This window comes from Myotis myotis, unplaced genomic scaffold (genome assembly GCF_014108235.1).
Source record: "Myotis myotis isolate mMyoMyo1 unplaced genomic scaffold, mMyoMyo1.p scaffold_m19_p_9, whole genome shotgun sequence".
NCBI classification, from domain to species: domain Eukaryota; kingdom Metazoa; phylum Chordata; class Mammalia; order Chiroptera; family Vespertilionidae; genus Myotis; species Myotis myotis.
In genome coordinates this window covers 43,527,541-43,544,618 of record NW_023416401.1, presented here as the reverse complement: position 1 = coordinate 43,544,618, position 17,078 = coordinate 43,527,541, and the positions used below count along the sequence as shown (strand labels likewise).

Below are 17,078 nucleotides of genomic sequence, written 5' to 3'. Positions count from 1 at the left end.
TTTCTTTTCTTGTATCCCATTAACTATTTCCCCTGGGTTCCATTTCTGCCCTCTCCTCTTGGCTACTATTTGTTATGTGTATGCTATGTGCTGGTTATCAGGCTAAGCTCCTTGCAGACATCAGTCTTTACAGATGTTTAATAATCACAATAGCCTGTGGGTACCATTTGCCTCAGTTGACAAATGAGGAAACTGAAAGTTAAAGAGGTTAAGAAACTTGCCCAAGTCACAAAAATGCTATCTCCTGAGTAGCACTATAAACTAGTGTCATCAGCTAATGCTAAATGTATCTTTAATCCCAAATTCTCTCTGCTCCTGACCCATACATCAAACCACCTAACAGATATTGCCGCCGGAGGTTCCCACAGCACCACCACCAAAATGACACATCAGAAAGGCAGCCATAGTCTTTTCTTATCAACCTGCTGCTCATTCTCCGAGTGCCGGCTGCAGATCTTCATGGCTGCTTCCTTTCCTGGCTTTTCACCCATGAACTATTTTTTCAGACACTTCATTAGTTACCTCTCAGGGACAGAGCATCCCCCTCAGGCACAGAAAGGCCAAGACTCCTGGTGATGCAAGAGCATCACCTTGACTCCTGGGCACAGGTTTTGTCTCTGTGTCAAGGCATCCTACTGCTTTGCTGAGGCGTCATGTGATTTTCATGGCCACATACTCTCCCTGTGTGGTTATATCATAATTCATGTGCTGATCCTCGTATTGCTGGGAACTGTCCCCAAAGAGCTCCATGAGCCCTGAATGTGAGGCTCTCCTGATGCTTGGAGCGGACCTTGCAGGTATGTCTTCCTAGGAGTGGACCCTAAGGACAGAGCAGAGCGCTCTCCTCCGGCAGAGTCCTAGCGGAGTGTGCTCCGTGCCACCGGCTTGGGAGTGAATATTAACCTAAGTGAGACTTTAATTGCTCCGGAGAGAGGAATGTTCCAGAAGACAGATGCCGGCCTTTGGTGCAGGTAGCCTGAGTGTCACAGACGTCTGTTGCTATCAGTGTCCCCTCTGAAAACGTGGGCAGTACCTACTCTCCAGGGATGTTGTGAAGACAAAGGGAGACGATCAATGGTTTGAAGGCACCTACACACAATCGATGATGGTTCCCACTCTTCATTAAGCTCTATGCTGTGTTAATAATAAAGAGAACACAGGTTTCTAACGCTGCACAGTCATTCCAAGCAGCAAGCTGTAAAGTCTTCACAGAGAACAAAGGGGCAGTTTCTGACTCCTGTATAATTTAAAACAGATTGTTGAAAAAAGGAGTAGGCACATTTTCAAAAGCCTCAAATATGTCAGAAATGGGGGGAAAAAACACTGAATCATCTTGAGATCTAGCCTCTGATGCAATTTCTAAGTGTTCTAATGACTCACTTTTATGGAGAAGTCAAGTTATCGTTGTCGATATCGGCGAAGGAAATGACACCCTGTTAATGGCTTATTAATAACAATTACATTCTTCAGAAACTGATGTGGGAGACAGAATTCAATTGGTTCAAAAAGATACAACTTCAACTGTATCATTTGGATGGAAATGTTCTGGTAACAAAATGTCCATAATTACTGTAATTCTCTGCCTTGTTTGAGTCTGAAATTACACTGCTGACATCCCTTTAAGCGACAAAAAGCACTTTCAACAGCCAAAGAGTTTTAGATATGGCTTGTAAGTCTCTTTTGATTGGAGGTTTGTTGGATGCAGCTGCAATATGTCTGAGTTAAGCTACGTTCCTCTGTTCTCATTCCGGCTGGAACATTTCAGTCTGTTGCTTTGATTGCAATATTGTCCACCAGGCTGGGCTTATGATTAATTCACGTTATTAAGATGATGAACACTCCTTTCAGATGGCCATTGAAAATCCACAGCAAGAACAGCCTTGAAAGTGGTTTGACTGCAGACGGAGTAGAGTTCTGTACTTTTCCTTCTATGATTCAGCAACACTTGAGCAGGATGCATTTCATATCCTGCAGGTGTGTAGTTTCTCGGGGACTCTGCGAGTAGCTCGGGAGAAGAGTCACCATTGTTAGTCCCCGGGTGGAGCACATCAATGCCCGGACAGTCACCAGCCAGATAAGCAAACTGGAAGCCCAGGTGAAAGTCAGAAGTAGGACTTTTCTAGAAAACACAGCTAAGATGTCTGCTTTGCCCACAGCTTCTTCAGAATACGACCCCCATTCTGTGTTGGGGGGGTGGCTCTAGGAGACGGCTAGCATTGTGCCAGAGAAGGCACTAGACCTACAGTGGGCCTACAGGATTGTTTTTACCATTAAGTTTCAATTAAAAATAAATAAATAAAATAAAAATCCACCTAGATTAACTTCTGCTGGGTATTGACTATATCAGCGTATATAGAGGTGAGGCCATACCTCACGCCCAGAGCCCAGTTGCTTGCCCATGTTATGAGGGGACAAGAGCTAAACAGCCTGTGGGGAAACCAATCTACAAAACTGACATAAAGCAAATGCACATGAGAAATGAGCTTCTTAGCGACAGAGTGCACAGGACGTGGCCCAGCATCCCCAAGGTGCACTTCCTTCTACCATGAGCTATGTGAGAGGGTTATGTCATTACCATAGGTCCTCATTTACCTCAAAGCTAACAGAACTGTGAAACCCGGGGACCAAAGCCAAAGGCCACCACCATTGCTCCTTCTACCACGGATATATTACTGACAGGCCCAGGGGCAACAGAGGGAGGCCTCCCCTCTCCTGATTCTATGTGACCTCACAAGGCCCTTGGCAGCTTAGGGTAAAACTGAACTAAGGCCTGAATCACATTCTTTTTAAAAAAATTGGATGTTCTTTCAATATCTTAAAATAAAATTTTTTCTTAGAATTGCTTATTCTGGATAACGCAAAAGTACAAAATTTGAAACCAGAAGATGTGGGCTCAGCTCCTGGCTTTATCACTTCCTGTCTGTGTGTGATGGGAAATTACTTAATCCCCAAGTGTCTATTTTCTCCTTTAAAGTAATAGAGATGATAGTAGTATGGATCAACTGTTTCTATGGGACCTCCTTCACAAAGCCTTCTCTAATTGCCCAAGATGGAGTTGGTTGAATAAAACTTGGTTACAACTCTACAGTAACAACAGACATTTCGACACCTACTTTCATGTGTCAACTCATCTGGGCCACAGAGTGCAAAGGCAATTGGTCCAACAGGATTCTGGGTGTGTCTGGGAGGGTGTTTCTGGGTGAGATGGACATTTGAATCAGTGCATTCAGTAAAGCAGATTGCTGTGCCCAAGGGGGTGGGCCTTGTCCAATCAGTTAAAGGCCTGAAAAGAACAAAACCACACACACACACACACACCTGACTGCCTTCTAGTTGGATATGTCTTTCATGCCTTCAAACTCAAACTGAAACATGAGCCTTTCCTTGGTCTTAAGCCTATTGGATCTGGACCAGCACCACATCATCAGCTCGCACTTGCCAATCACAGATTTTGGGACATCTCAGCCTCCATAATCATGTGAGCCAATTCTCTTTCTATATATATATATAAATGCACATGCTATTGGTTCTGTTTCTCCTGGAAACCCTACTACAGACATTGTATTATGATTCTCTGTGGATATGGGTTGTCTACATCAGACTATGAGACCTAGAGTTTCAGGAATTGTCTCAAATGTGTCTTTGTAAGCACAACATCTGGCCAGAGTAAGCGCTCAATAAACATCAGATAAATGCACAACCACCTTTCTTTCAGACTGGCTTTTGTGGCTGTCAGGGGGTATAAATAAAAAATGTGTAAGCACTTTGAAAACCGTGTAAATCTATACAGAGATTAGGTAGTTCTCCATATCAATCCCAAAATCCATTTCTACTGGAAAAAATCAAACTAGGACTCAAGTATTTCTAACTTCTGTTTCCCATTAATCTTGATTCATTCAAAATATAATTAACGGCTGCATGTGTGCGCAGCCTTGTTCTTGGCACTGAGGACAAATGATGAAGCCGAGGTCCCCGATCCCCTATTCCAATGGGAGGGGGGACTTTAAACAAGTAAACACATAAACAAGATGGTCACTACTGATGTGAACAGGGAGAAAGCAGCCTGGGGTCATCCCGGGGACAGGGGCTATGAAATTGTACCAACCTCCCCAGTAGGAGATCCCTCCATTTTTGTGTTTATCCAGTATCTTCTTAGTTCATTTTCCATTTTTCCCACTTCAGGAAGGAGCTTTAAGCAAATGCTGCATTCATTCAAGTTAACTTTCCTAAAACAGAATTATGATGACATCATTCTTGTGCTTAAAAATCTGTGTTCACTTTTCCTACAAAGTATGTGCAAACAATGTATTGGCATCCAAGGCCCTACGGAGTATGGTCTGAATCTATCCACACCTTCCCTTCCTGTTACTCTCTGGATATGCCTGCCCACTTTCTGGTTCTTGGACATGCTACATCTCCCCTCAACCCATGATTTTGCTCACTCCACTCCCCAAGTAGTTCCTTCTTACTTCCTCTGACCCTTGTACCCACCCATCAGCAGAGTCCACCTTTTAAGACCCAGATGACATGGATAGTGGGTCTTTGGCACATGTTATCTGCTTAATAAGCATCACTTCCATCCTTCCCATCTAGAAGAAATTTTCTGCTCCTCTAAGTCTTATAAGTGCTTGGTGCAAAACTCCCTTACGGCTTTTCTCTTGCTCTGCCTTACATGATCATTTTTTAGGAACATGTCCATCTTCCATATGGATTATTATTTTCTCAGGAGAACAAATTGTTTTATTCAACTGTGTTTTTCCTGTATTCCAGTACAAAACAGTGTTCAATAAATGTTTGCTGAATGGATGAGTCTGGTGAATAAACAATTGGCCCAGCAAGTAAAAATGAAGCAGCCCAACTTTCTCATATTTTTTCTACTTCAACTGCAGATACTGTGTTTACAGTAAGTCTTATGCAGATACATGCATCACTCCTTGTGAAATTTGGTGATAAGCAGTCACCACAGAAGTTCTGAAAGTGAGGATAATTTCTTTTTACCAAGAGTGACCATTTTGGTGACAATTCAGAAAAGTGGGTGCTGGGTGTAATTATGAGCCATTTCAACAACAAAGATAAGTTAATTTTGAAGTTCTTTTTTACAGAAAAGTCTAAGTCTTTGGCTCTCGTGGTTCTGCTACACAATGACAATACTTCCTGACAATAGGATCCCCAAGGCCCTAAGTAGCATCAGGGTTTGGAGTCCTGCTAGATTCTGGGACTTGCAGCCTGGAGGTGATCCAGGATGGTGGTGAGACTGTCTGAAGTCATCCAGCCAATAACCTTGGTCACACCAAGAATGCGAGGCCACTGTTTGGTTCCCCAACAGCTGTGCCACAGAATCGGGAGCAGTAAAATAGCTGTTTGAAGGCACAAGCTTTTTTTTTTGGGGGGGGGGGGCGGTATTTGTGTAGCCAGAGATCATTAATGTGTTGTCTATAACTAGTGGAATGAATAAGAAATATAGGGGGAAATGCATACTGTGGGCCATGACATTCTAGTTAAAAGCAACAGACTAGGGATATATTCAGCAGTGTGAATAGATGACCAAAAAAAGTGGAGGGGATAAAAAGTAAGAATAAGAGTGAGATTTATAAATCAACACCACGTAGGTAAATAAAATACTTGGTGAGGACATTAGACAATATTGCCAATTTTATCATATTTTCTCTTCTCTCAAAACATTTATGTATTTCTTTCCCTTCTCCCCGGTGCATTTTCTATGAAACACATACACAAATGGGCACACACACACATGAGCTCTCCTTACTGCCGGGCCAGTACAAAGAGTTTCTCTACCTCAAGTCAATGCATGTCTAGGCTTGGTGAGTCAGGAAACAGCCACAGAAGGATATTACTTGGAAATATGGAGGAAAATTGAGAAGACACAGCATTAAAAAGATTAACACAGTCTCAGACCTGGATCATTTGGTGATATTTGGAGTGCACAGTGCTCTGCTGAGAGAGACAAACACCAGGACTGCAAATGCCCTTCCTCTGCCTCACTCCTCCTCCCCACTCTGCCCAATACCCTTCCTTCAAGGTTCATTCAGAACTTTCCTTCATCTTCCCACTCCAGCTGCTATATTCCATATTGTAGTTTCCACCAACTTAACAAATAGCTATTGTGTGTAGGTTATGAGCCTGGTGTCCTGTTAGGTCCTGGAGATAACACTCGCAGTCCTGCGCAGAGGTCTCACAGGCTGGTGGGAGGACAGATGCTAAGCACATGCTCCATTCCATGTGGACATGTGATCAGTAAGCCCAGCCCACGTTTCCCCATATCACCATCACAGAGGCACTACGCTTCTCATTCTCTCCAAATACTACCAGAGTGGGGGTGGAGAGAACGGCGCTCCTCCTTGCTTCCAGTACTACCAGGACATCTGGCCCCACCACCAGGTAACCCAGTGAGGTCAAGGTGTCACCACATTGTTTCATGGTTGTCTTTCACTTCAGTCCTGCATGTGAAACATGGCTTCTGCCAACTGCCTCCTGGATCTTGTCTCGGCTTACCACTCCAGCCACACTCTCTCTCTCTCTAGCCACACTGCCTCTCCATCTCCCCACTCTCAGTGGATGGGGCAGGTGCTCTATGCCTGCTCTTTGGTGACACCATGGGAGGTCAGGGAGGTGGCGGGGGAGCAGAGGGGAGACAGTGTCTGCAGCAGGAATCTCCTAGCGCAGTCTTCAAGCTCTTTATTCTACTTCCCTATCCTACACACCCGCAAAAGGAAAACTGATCATTCAGTATGAGAAAATGAGAAGTAGACAGGAGGGGAATGGAAGCATGCCTGGCCCAGCAGGAGCAACACAGCATTTCAAAACTCACTTCTGTAAAAACTTTAAGTTGGAGATAAAAATATAATTTAAAAAAATCAGTATAATCTAAAACAAATTTGAAACCAAATACCTAAAAACCATCTGCTTACATATGTTACCTCAGCATCCAGCAACTCGCTTAAAACATCTCTGCAGAGGAAGTGTTCACAGGCTCATGCGTCCAACTCGGTCCCCACTGATGTCAGACTGCATTTGTACCACTTGACTCTTTCAAGTGATAGCATTTCAGATATTTCTTTCCCTGTGAAGTAGGCTATCTGTCTGGTTTAGTTTGTTTTACTAAAATACTATTGTGGCTGCGGAATGCCATAAGTACAGCACTTTCAAATTGTAATACCATAGAATTCCCACTTAAATATGTTTTCTCATCTGGGGTATAACCAATAAAGAAAAAAATGTATCCAAACAGCGTGTGTGTGTGTGCGTGTGTGTGCACACACACACACACACACATACACATCACATGCTTAAGTAGAATTACTTGTTTTATTAAATTATAAGGGCAGAAGAGAACTAAATATCTTTTTTCTTTATTTTAGATGACTTTTTCATCAAAATGTGCTATTTTCACTCTGTCAAATTTTAACTTAAACCCTTTAAACATTAACTTTAAAATGACCTATGAATCATAATTTCAAATGTGAAATAAGAAGGCATCAAAAGGACTGTTTTATTTTTACTTTTAATACCAAGAATAAATCTGGTTAGTCCAAAATAAACTATAGCAACAATTTCCCACCTACTGCTAATATTTAGTATTGTGTCCCAAACCAATGGTTTATTTTTGCTATGCTGAGGTAGAGGACCAGGCTGACAATGAAGTATTCTTCTGTTTCCTCGATCCATACCAGCTCCACGTGCACCGTTCCTGTCGAGTCTTCGTAGTCAACACAGTACGTCGGTCCCACGAAATAAGGACCATCAGAAGGGTTGGGAGAAGATCGCATGCACACCGGAGAGCTGAAACACCAAAAGGGTTTCCCATATTCATCCAAGAGAGTTACATCCATTACAGAACAACTCTACAAAATAAGCACAAATATTTATACGTGTGAGGACAAAACGGCTGATTCCACCTGGCTGTCAGGTCTAATTGATAAATGTATGAACGTGTAAGTGAAGCATACAGGAGTCAAGTGAAAGAAGAGGGAGACTGGAAAAGAGCAAAACCACAGGAAGAGGGCACAGCACACACAAAGAGTGTGATGGAACGGGACACATGTGCAGGACTGGAAGCTACGGGGCATGGCTGGGCTCACAGATGGAGTCATGAGGGTAGGGCGGGTCTGTCCACCACTGCACCTGCTCACATCACTGGTACAATCAAGGCAGGTCTGGTAAAGGAATGAGAATAGTAAGTAAGGAGCAGGAAAACCAGGAAGTGGACACTGGTAGTAGTGGGCCACTGGTGGAGAGTTGGTAACAGCCCTCAGTGAGCAGTCTAGTAACTCACAGGAAAGAAGAGATGGGAGAAATACGAGACAAACTGAGCAGAAGTTGGTATCTGGACGTGAGGAGGATTTGAGGAGAAGAAAAGTGCCACTCAGCCAGAAGCTCACGGGTGAGCGCAGTGGCAGTGGTGGGAGCTTCTCCCGCCTCCGTGGCAGCGCTAAGGAACGCTCAGAAGATGTCTGACTGCTGTGGGGAGTGGGCCTAAGCCTGCAGTTGGACATCCCCTGAGGGGTCCTGGTTGCAAGAGGGTGCAGGCCCAGTTGGATCTAAAGGGCATCGCTGGATGGGGACTCAACTCAGGGGCAAGAGACAAAACTGGAGATACTGATAATTATTAATGTTATTTTGTTGTCTCTTTATTGAATTTATTGGGGTGACATTGGTTAATAAAATTTTACAGGCTTCAGGGATACAATTCTATAATACATCATCTGTATATTATACTGTACTAGAGGCCTGTTGCATGAAAAGATTCGTGCAATAGGCCTTCCCTTCCCCTGGCTGCCGGCACTGGTTTTCCTCCGGCACCCAGGACCCAGGCCTTCACTCCAGCCAGAGCCGCCTTCAAGACTTTGCTGCTCTGGCCGGAGCCGCCTTCAGTCTTTGCTCCGCTGCTTCACGCCTATGTATGCAAATTAACCGCCATCTTTGTTGGCAGTTAATTTGCATATCTTGCTGATTAGCCAATCAGAGGCATAGTGAAGGTATGGTCAATTACCATGTTTGTCTATTATTAGATAGGATGCTCACTACCCCAAGTCAAGTCACCTTCCATCATTACTTATCCCCCTCCTTTACCTTCTTCTACCTCCCCCCACTTCCCCTCTGATAATCACCACACTGCTGTCTGTGTCTATCAGTTTGGGAGAATTTTTTGCTTAATTCCTTCACCTTTTTCACCCAGTTCCCCAACTCCCCTCCCCTCTGACAGCTGTCAGTCTATTCTCTATCTACTAATGTTATTAATTAGCTACATTTTAAATTTATTTTTAATTGTGTTAAAATACATATAACATAACCCTTTTTAAATGTACAGTTCATTGGCATTAAGTACATTAACATTTTTTTTGCAACCATCACCACCACCCATGTCCAGAACTCTTTTCATCTTGCAAAACTGAAATTCTTGACCAAATGCATTAAACAACTCCCAATCCCTTCCCCCAACCCCTGACACCCAACCTTCTACTTCCTGTCTTTGTGGATATGAGTACACTAGGTCACTCATATAAGTGGAATCCAAATGTATCTCCCCTCTGTGTCTGGCTTATTTCAGTTAACATCATGTCCTCAAGGCTCATCCATGCTATAGCAGGTGCCAGAATTTCCTTCCTTTTTAAGGAAGAGTACTATTCCCTTGCATGTTTATCCACTCACCTGCCAACGGACGCCTAGGTTTCTTCTACCTCCTAGCTACTGTGTATAATGCCGCTAAGAACATGTGTGTACACTGTGAGATGTATTTTTTAACATGTTCTATGTATCAGAGACTGATCCCAGCAGTTGGCATATATATTTAAATTCATTCGCAATAATCAATAATTCATTTCTCAAGACACAATGAACTGATATCAAGGGTAAACTCTTCTAACACTAACCTTTTCAGACATGGCTCATTATTTGCTATAATTCATGCCCTGTATTAGTGTGTTAATAATTGCAACTTAGACGCTATTATTAGAGATCAGCATGGACTGAGCGTAGATAACAGCATAATTACAGAGTTACCACAGACATCGGCATAGACTTGCTGTCAGAAGTCTGTACACAGCTAAATGGGTTGACAGTGCTGACCACTTGGATCTGAGGATGAGCAGGTCAAAGGGTCTTGACTCAAGAAATGTGTATCTTAGAGAAATGTAAATAATGCAAACATTCCAAAACTTAGGGAAAATGAGATGTGAACTGGTTCTCACTGTGGAAGAGACCTGAGTGAAGAACGGGCCCCATGAAATAGCCCTGACCCCTGACTGCAAAGATGCAGACCAGAACTGAGAGCCCTACCCATGGCAGAGGGTGTCCATGGATTGGCTCCAGGAGCCCCTTTGGAGCCTGGACCTTGGTCCTGATGCCTGTCCAGGTCCCAGAGCAGCCCCCATCAGCCTGACAACCCACATAATCGCCCTCTCTGCTTCTGGCATGATAGGGACCACAGATCACAGACAAGGATAAGGGCCGTCCACACTGCAGCCTCACTGAGCTGAGAGCTGGAACCAGAGCTGATACTGAGAGCTGGAAGATGTCTCTGTCTGATCTCGTGGCTAGAGCTGGAATAAGCAGCCATCAGCACAGCTGATTGAGGAGGGGACCATGTGTGGCCACGGCAGTTCCCAAGTAATACAGGTGGTGGGTGGTTCTGGAAGACACCGAACCTGTCTTTACCTTCACCCTTCACAACTGAACTGCTGGTCTGGTGGTCTCTTGGTTTTCTTACTTAAAGCCTCAGCTGAACCCACAGAACAGAAATGTAGTTAGAACAGTGAGCCGGGGGGAGATATCCCGGGCAAGGCAGAGAGAAGGAAACTGGGAAGGAAAGGTCAAGGGCCCAAAAGCCCATGCCCTTCAGCAGGTGACTTACTTTCTGCTTTTGCCCCCCACCTGCCAGCTAAAGACCTGTGAGCTGGCTATCTGCGAAGCCCTGCCCTTCTCAAGCCGAGCATTCTCCGATCCCTCCATGGGCTACACACTGGCCTAGAACACAGGGGGTACATGAAACCTTCAGTAACTTCCCACAGTCACGTGAACCAAAACCCAAGCTCTTTACCACAGTGTTATCCCTGTAGGAGCTGCCAGCCAGCCCAATGCCCCCTGCTCTGTGCCAGCTCATTCTGCACACAGCAGGGAGCCTTGTCTCACCCAGGACAGGGACATGACACCCCGGCACTGGTGCCAGAAGTACAATGGACCCATCTAAATCCATTTTTTTACAAGTCATGTCTGTGGTCTTTAATATTCCTTTGTATGTAATAAACAATCTTTAAAACACTCCATTATACCAAATTGCAAGTGGCTCAAGAGATAATGCAGTTGACCTTGAACAACATAGGTCTACACTGCACGGGTCCACTCACATGTGATTTTCTTCAATAAATACTGTAAATGTATTTCTTGCCCTAACAATTTTCTTTATAACACTCTCCAGCTTAAGTTATTGCAAAAACTCAGTACATAATATATATACCATACACAAAATGTGTTAATCCACTGTATATGTTTTCAGTAAGACTGCCAGACAACAGTAGGCTATGAGTAGTAAGTTTTAGAAGTCAAAAGTTATATGTAGATTTTCAACTGCACTGGGGACTTAGCACCCCAACTTCTGCACTGTTCAAGGGTCAACTTTATTTAATGATAATTAAGTCCTTTTAATGCTCATTGATGATAATACTGCTCTTGGTCTCAGTCATCATCACTGATAGTTCCAACAAGGTGTCCACACACGTACGGCAGAATAAAGCTTTGTTACTGGAGGGCCTCCGCATTCACAGGAGATCCATCCCACTGAATATAAACATCCTATTCACTCCCACAAAATAAAGATGGAGAGTAGCACAAATCAGGGGCAGCCATGGTCACAGGGGCAGCCATGGTCACAAGGACCACAGAAGGAAATGAACATATTCTAGAGCATCCCTCTCCTGCTCCTCCTCTCCCTCCTCCCCCACCTCCCCCCTTCCCTGCCAACTCCCAACCACTAAATCAACTCTCCCATCCATGTGGCTAAGTTTTGATAGAGATTTAAGTTGATTTAAAGAAATAGCTGCTCAAAGAAATAGCTGTGTCCTGGAAGTCATAACTGCAATAAATTTTGAGTTGGTGGGTGAGTAGTTAAGATGCTTTGAGTCAATGTTATTTGCCTGGTCCAACCTGCAGCTCCACTCTTTCTCCACAGAACAAACAGACCGAAGGGGTTGGAGGGGCACAGGGTGCAACCAGCACCTCGCAGCAGGGCCTCCTCCACCTCGCTCGGGGAACGCTGATAAAGGCAGTGGCTAAAGGACATGCACACACCTTCGGCTAGCAGAACAATAAATCTAGGACTTTAAAAGCAATATCGTACATACACATCAACAGACATTTTTACTATACAGAGACCAGGGCACTTTAAGGAAAGAAAGCAGCCCTTACCTTTATGCAGCCATCAAAGACATCAGTTCTCCAGGAAAGGCCCACTTTGCCAATTAGAGGCAGATGCTCTGTGCTATTTTGAAAATGTATCACAATGAGCTTCACATATCCATTTTCAATATATCCTGAAAAAATTTAATGGGTTTTAAGTTACTATATATTGATACAGGACAAGATGTCGGGACTCTGCAGGGTTGCTGCTTCATGAAGGTCGCCTCACAGCTAAGAACCAGAGCCCCTGGTGGAGGAAGCACTGGCATTGCTAACCCAGACGTCTGGCTGAAAGCCAGGGCAGTCCACCTGCATCCCAGAGACAGGAAAACGTGCGGGTGCTCTGAAAAAGCGGGAGAGGACTGGGGTGAACCTGGATACCCACCCCATCACTGATGGAGAGACTGCTAAGGAGGCAGATGAAGCTAACAGCAAGGGAAATGGAAAATGAGGATGGGTGTGGTCTAAGAAAGGAGAGCCCAGAAGTGGCCCAGACAGGACGATGAGTGTGGGGAGCAGAGAGAGCTGATGAAGTGAGGGGTTGGGGAGCAGGTGAATATGGACGCACACATAGAGTGAACATTTCTAATCATGCTCTAAATAAGTCAAAATCCTTACATGTGCTATCAATAGCGTGAATGAGACCAAAGGCCCTGTCCCTCCGCTGACCAGCTCAAAGTCACCTAAGAGGAACCTGGCCACAAAGGGCCCATCACAAGCCGGGCATGCGCATGTTCTGATTTCCAAGACACTTGTGGTCGGAGAGCCTGCAGCACAACTGAGCTCCAGGTACCCACCCATTTCCTCACAGTCTGAAACACGACCGTCACGCACATCAGCACCTTCCCTGGATAAATGACTTCTGCAGAGACAGACACCTGGACAGAGGTTAATATGTGAATCATGGGGCAGAGCAGATGGAAGAGGAATGGGGAAGAGCACGTGTTCTTTGACCCTCAGCTGGTGATGTCACACGATAAAATAAAACCAAAGCTTGCTTGCCTTGGGAGCCAAAGCCCTATTCTAACAATTCTATACAGTGTTCTCATGCAGGTGTAGCCCAAAGATGCAGACCATGCTCTGCCCGCTGCCTCTTCTGTGACACAAAGTGCTCTGAGAGACAGACCCACTTGAGGCAGGTGTTGGGGGCCCTGTGGGAGGGCGCTGTTAGCCAGGGCAGCAGGCTGCTGTGGCCCAACCTTGCTTTTGTTCCAAGGACAGAGGCTGCGAGTAATTAGCAGGAACTGTGCAGCCTCGCTCCCCCTGCCCGAGGTGTGGAGTGAGAGCCAAATGACACTGTCTTCCCAGGCAAGTCTGCTGTCACCACAGGGTTCGATGCAGCAGGCAGGAACTCTGCGAAGAGTGGCCTCAGCGGAGGCGCAGTAATGACAATCCGAAAGGACCAGATGTGGCTCTGCCCTGCTCTGTGTTCCTGCACGGCCGTGCGCAGAAGCGAGAGGCCTCCAGCTGGCGCAGCCGGACGTGCCGGACAGAAACGGGACTTCATTTTCCATGTGGCTCGTCCTCAGGACACTGCCGAAAATGGACCCCAACGTACAACAGCCAATAACATCTCAATGGCAAAGTCGGAGCTAATGAACGCGAAATCTGTGCAGGAGGCAAGGATTACTGTTACTTTATCATCACCAGACACCCTCCCCTTCCCAGCCACAACTGTAATATCCGCAGTATCTTAAAGGTCAGCACGCTTTCCTGCAACCCTCTGTGACCACTGTGTCCATTAGAGAAAAGTGGTAAAGCTCATCCTACATTTAAACAATCTGCTTTGAGCTGGTCAGCGGAGGGGCAGGGCCTCTGGTCTCACTCATGCTGTCGACAGCATGTGTAAGGATTCTGACTTCTTTAGAACATGAGCAGTGGTGTTCACTTTATGTGTGCATCTACATTCCCCTGCTCCCCCCCCCTCACTTCTCTGGCATCTCTCTCTTTGCAATGAAGGTGTGTATGAACATGTGTGCATATAAAGCAGGTAATAATTTTGAGTATTTGTACACCATGTGTTAAGCACTTCACCTGTAGTAGCATAAAAGATTACTTTAAAAGAACACTTTAAAATAACACTATTAAATAGGAATTATAGTTTTATGAATCCACAGGTGAGAAAACGTTGCGGAGAGAGGTTAACAGTACCTTATCCAAGGTCATACTGCTGGTAAGTGGCAAAGACACAGTGCAAACTTGCTCTGTGCCTAGAGTCCATGTTATAATAGATTAAAATACATACAAAAAGGGGGAACAATCACTGATTAGTTTCATACTAGCTGAGTGTTTACAAAGTGGATTAAATTCTCATGAAGTTGTGCTCTTGTATTATTGCCAGGAGAGAAAAATCTACAAATTAACATAAAAATTTGCAGGGGAAACATTTATGACTCCCCAAAATGTCTGGTAATTTCTCCATCTGTGAGTCCCACACTCACTCTGGCCCCTTCCCAAGCTACCTTCTCTCTAGGTAATGAGTGACCTGGGTCCCTTCACTGTGAACTAACATGCCCTCATTGAATTCCTGTGTTCCTGAAACCATTCAGAATAAATCCTAACCTTAACCAATCAATAAGACCATGCCAAATGTATGGGAATGCCATTCCAGCTTCACCAAAGTGGCCTTCAGTGACATGCATGCCCCAACATGGTCTTGGGAGTCGCAATAATGTCATTCCAAAACCCTACCCAGCCATTCACTGACTGTTCAGCCATGGTCAAACTCCAAGCTGAATTAAATAAAGATACAAATGGAAAGTACTTTATAAAGCTTTGTTCAGATCAATGGAATTAATAATAAATGCTGACATTACAGTGCAGATTGTTATATAGGTTAAGTGTGCTAAGCACCTGACATGATTATCTCAACAATAATATTCCATTTAAAGGCCAATCTACTGCCAAGAAGAAAGTAGAGATGTACCATGTTCAGGGATTGCAAGGTTCACTATTGCTAAAATATCTACCTAACAGTCCTGGCAGGGTAGCTCAGTTGGTTAGAATGTTGCCTCAATGTGCCAAGGTTGCAGGTTTGATCCTCAGTCAGGGTACATACAAGCAACCAATGAATATATAAATAAGTGGAACAACAAATCAATGTTTCTCTCTTTTTCTCTCTTTCTCTCTAAAATCAATTTTAAAAAAGATATCCAGTTATCCAAATTGATCTACAGACTTAATGCAATCCCAATCATAATCCCATCGGGCATTTTAATAATTAATTTGTAAATAATCAGTATATATAAATAAATAAACTTTGACAAGCTGATTCTAAAATTTATCTACACTAATAAAAGAGAAACATGGTAATTGGCGTACGACCGCTACCCTTCCCATTGGCTAATCCCCCTGTCACTCACAGAGTAGGGCCGAGATATGCAAATTAACTGGCAGCCAAGATGGCGGCCGGCAGCCAGGCAGCTGATGCGAACAGGGAGGCTTGCTTGCTTCAGTGACGGAGGACTCCAACGTTACCCGCCTGACTTGCCGGCCTCTCAGCTGCAACTCTACGCAACTATGTTGCGAATATAGAAGCTAAAAAAAACCCCGAAACCTGCTTTACTCAGCGGGGCTTCAGCCAGCTGGACCGCAACATTGTATCAAATACAGATGGTAAACAAAGGCCAGAAACCTGTATTCAGCAGCCAAGGCCTCAGAGCTAAAGCTGGCCCAGAATAAAAAAAAAAAAAGAAAAAAAGGAGCGGTTGGGAGCTTCAGTCCCAGCCTGAAAACGGCCCTCAGCCCCTCACCCAGACTGGCCAGGCACCCCAGTGGGGACCCCCACCCTGAAGGGTGTGTGACCAGCTGCAAACAGCCATCATCCCCTCACCCAGGCTGGCCAGGCACCCCAGTGGGGACTCCCACCCTGATCCAGGACACCCTTCAGGGCAAACAAGCCAGCCCCACCCATGCACCAGGCCTCTATTCTATATAGTAAAAGGGTAATATGCCTCCCAGCACCAGAATCAGCATGACAGGGGGCAGCGCCTAAACCCCCTGATCGCCCTGCGGCTCTGTGTGTGACAGGGTGCAGCACCCTAACCCCCTGATCGGCATTGCTCTGTGTGTGACAGGGTGCGGCGCCCCAACCCCCGCCCCCTCCCCCCCCACGGGCCCTGCTCTGTGTGTGACAGGGTAGAGCCATAACCTCCCCATTGGCCCTGCCCTGAGTGTGAGAGTGGCGGTGCCCCAACCACCTGATTGGCCCTGCTCTGTGGGTGTTAGAGGGCAGCGCCCCAACCCCCCCCCCCCCCACGGGCCCTGCTCTGTGTGTGATGGGGTAGAGCCATAACCTCCCCATTGGCCCTGCCATGAGTGTGACAGGGGGCGGTGCCCCAACTCCCCTATCGACCCTACTCTGTGAGTGACAGGGGGGAGCTCCCCAACCCCCTGATGGGCCCTGCTCTGTGCGTGACAGGGTATGGAGCCCCAACCCCCTGATGGGCCCTGCTCTGTGTATGACAGGGGGCAGTGCCCCAACCCCCTGATTGGCCCTGCTCTGTGTGTGACAGGGGGCAGCGCCCCAATCCCCTGATCGGCCCTGCTCTGTGTGTGACAGGGGGCAGCGCCCCAACCCCCTGATTGGCCCTGCTCTGTGCGTGACAGGGGGTGGCGCCACAACCTCCCCAATCGGCCCTGCTCTGAGCCCGACCAGGGGCTGCACC

At 45.7% G+C, this 17,078-nt stretch overlaps 1 protein-coding gene across 1 annotated transcript in view; it reads right to left on the bottom strand.

The window, feature by feature from the left end:
* Window positions 1-7,509: 7,509 nt before the first annotated feature.
* FBXO15 (F-box protein 15) overlaps window positions 7,510-17,078 on the bottom strand; it is a 49,300-nt gene continuing 39,731 nt past the window's right edge. The window contains exons 9-10 of the mRNA XM_036323494.1: window positions 12,421-12,545; window positions 7,510-7,862 (exon numbers count right to left, since the gene is read on the bottom strand). Of these exons, the coding sequence (XP_036179387.1) occupies window positions 7,593-7,862; window positions 12,421-12,545 (395 nt within the window). The 3' untranslated portion in view covers window positions 7,510-7,592. The remainder of the gene's footprint in view (window positions 7,863-12,420; window positions 12,546-17,078) is intronic.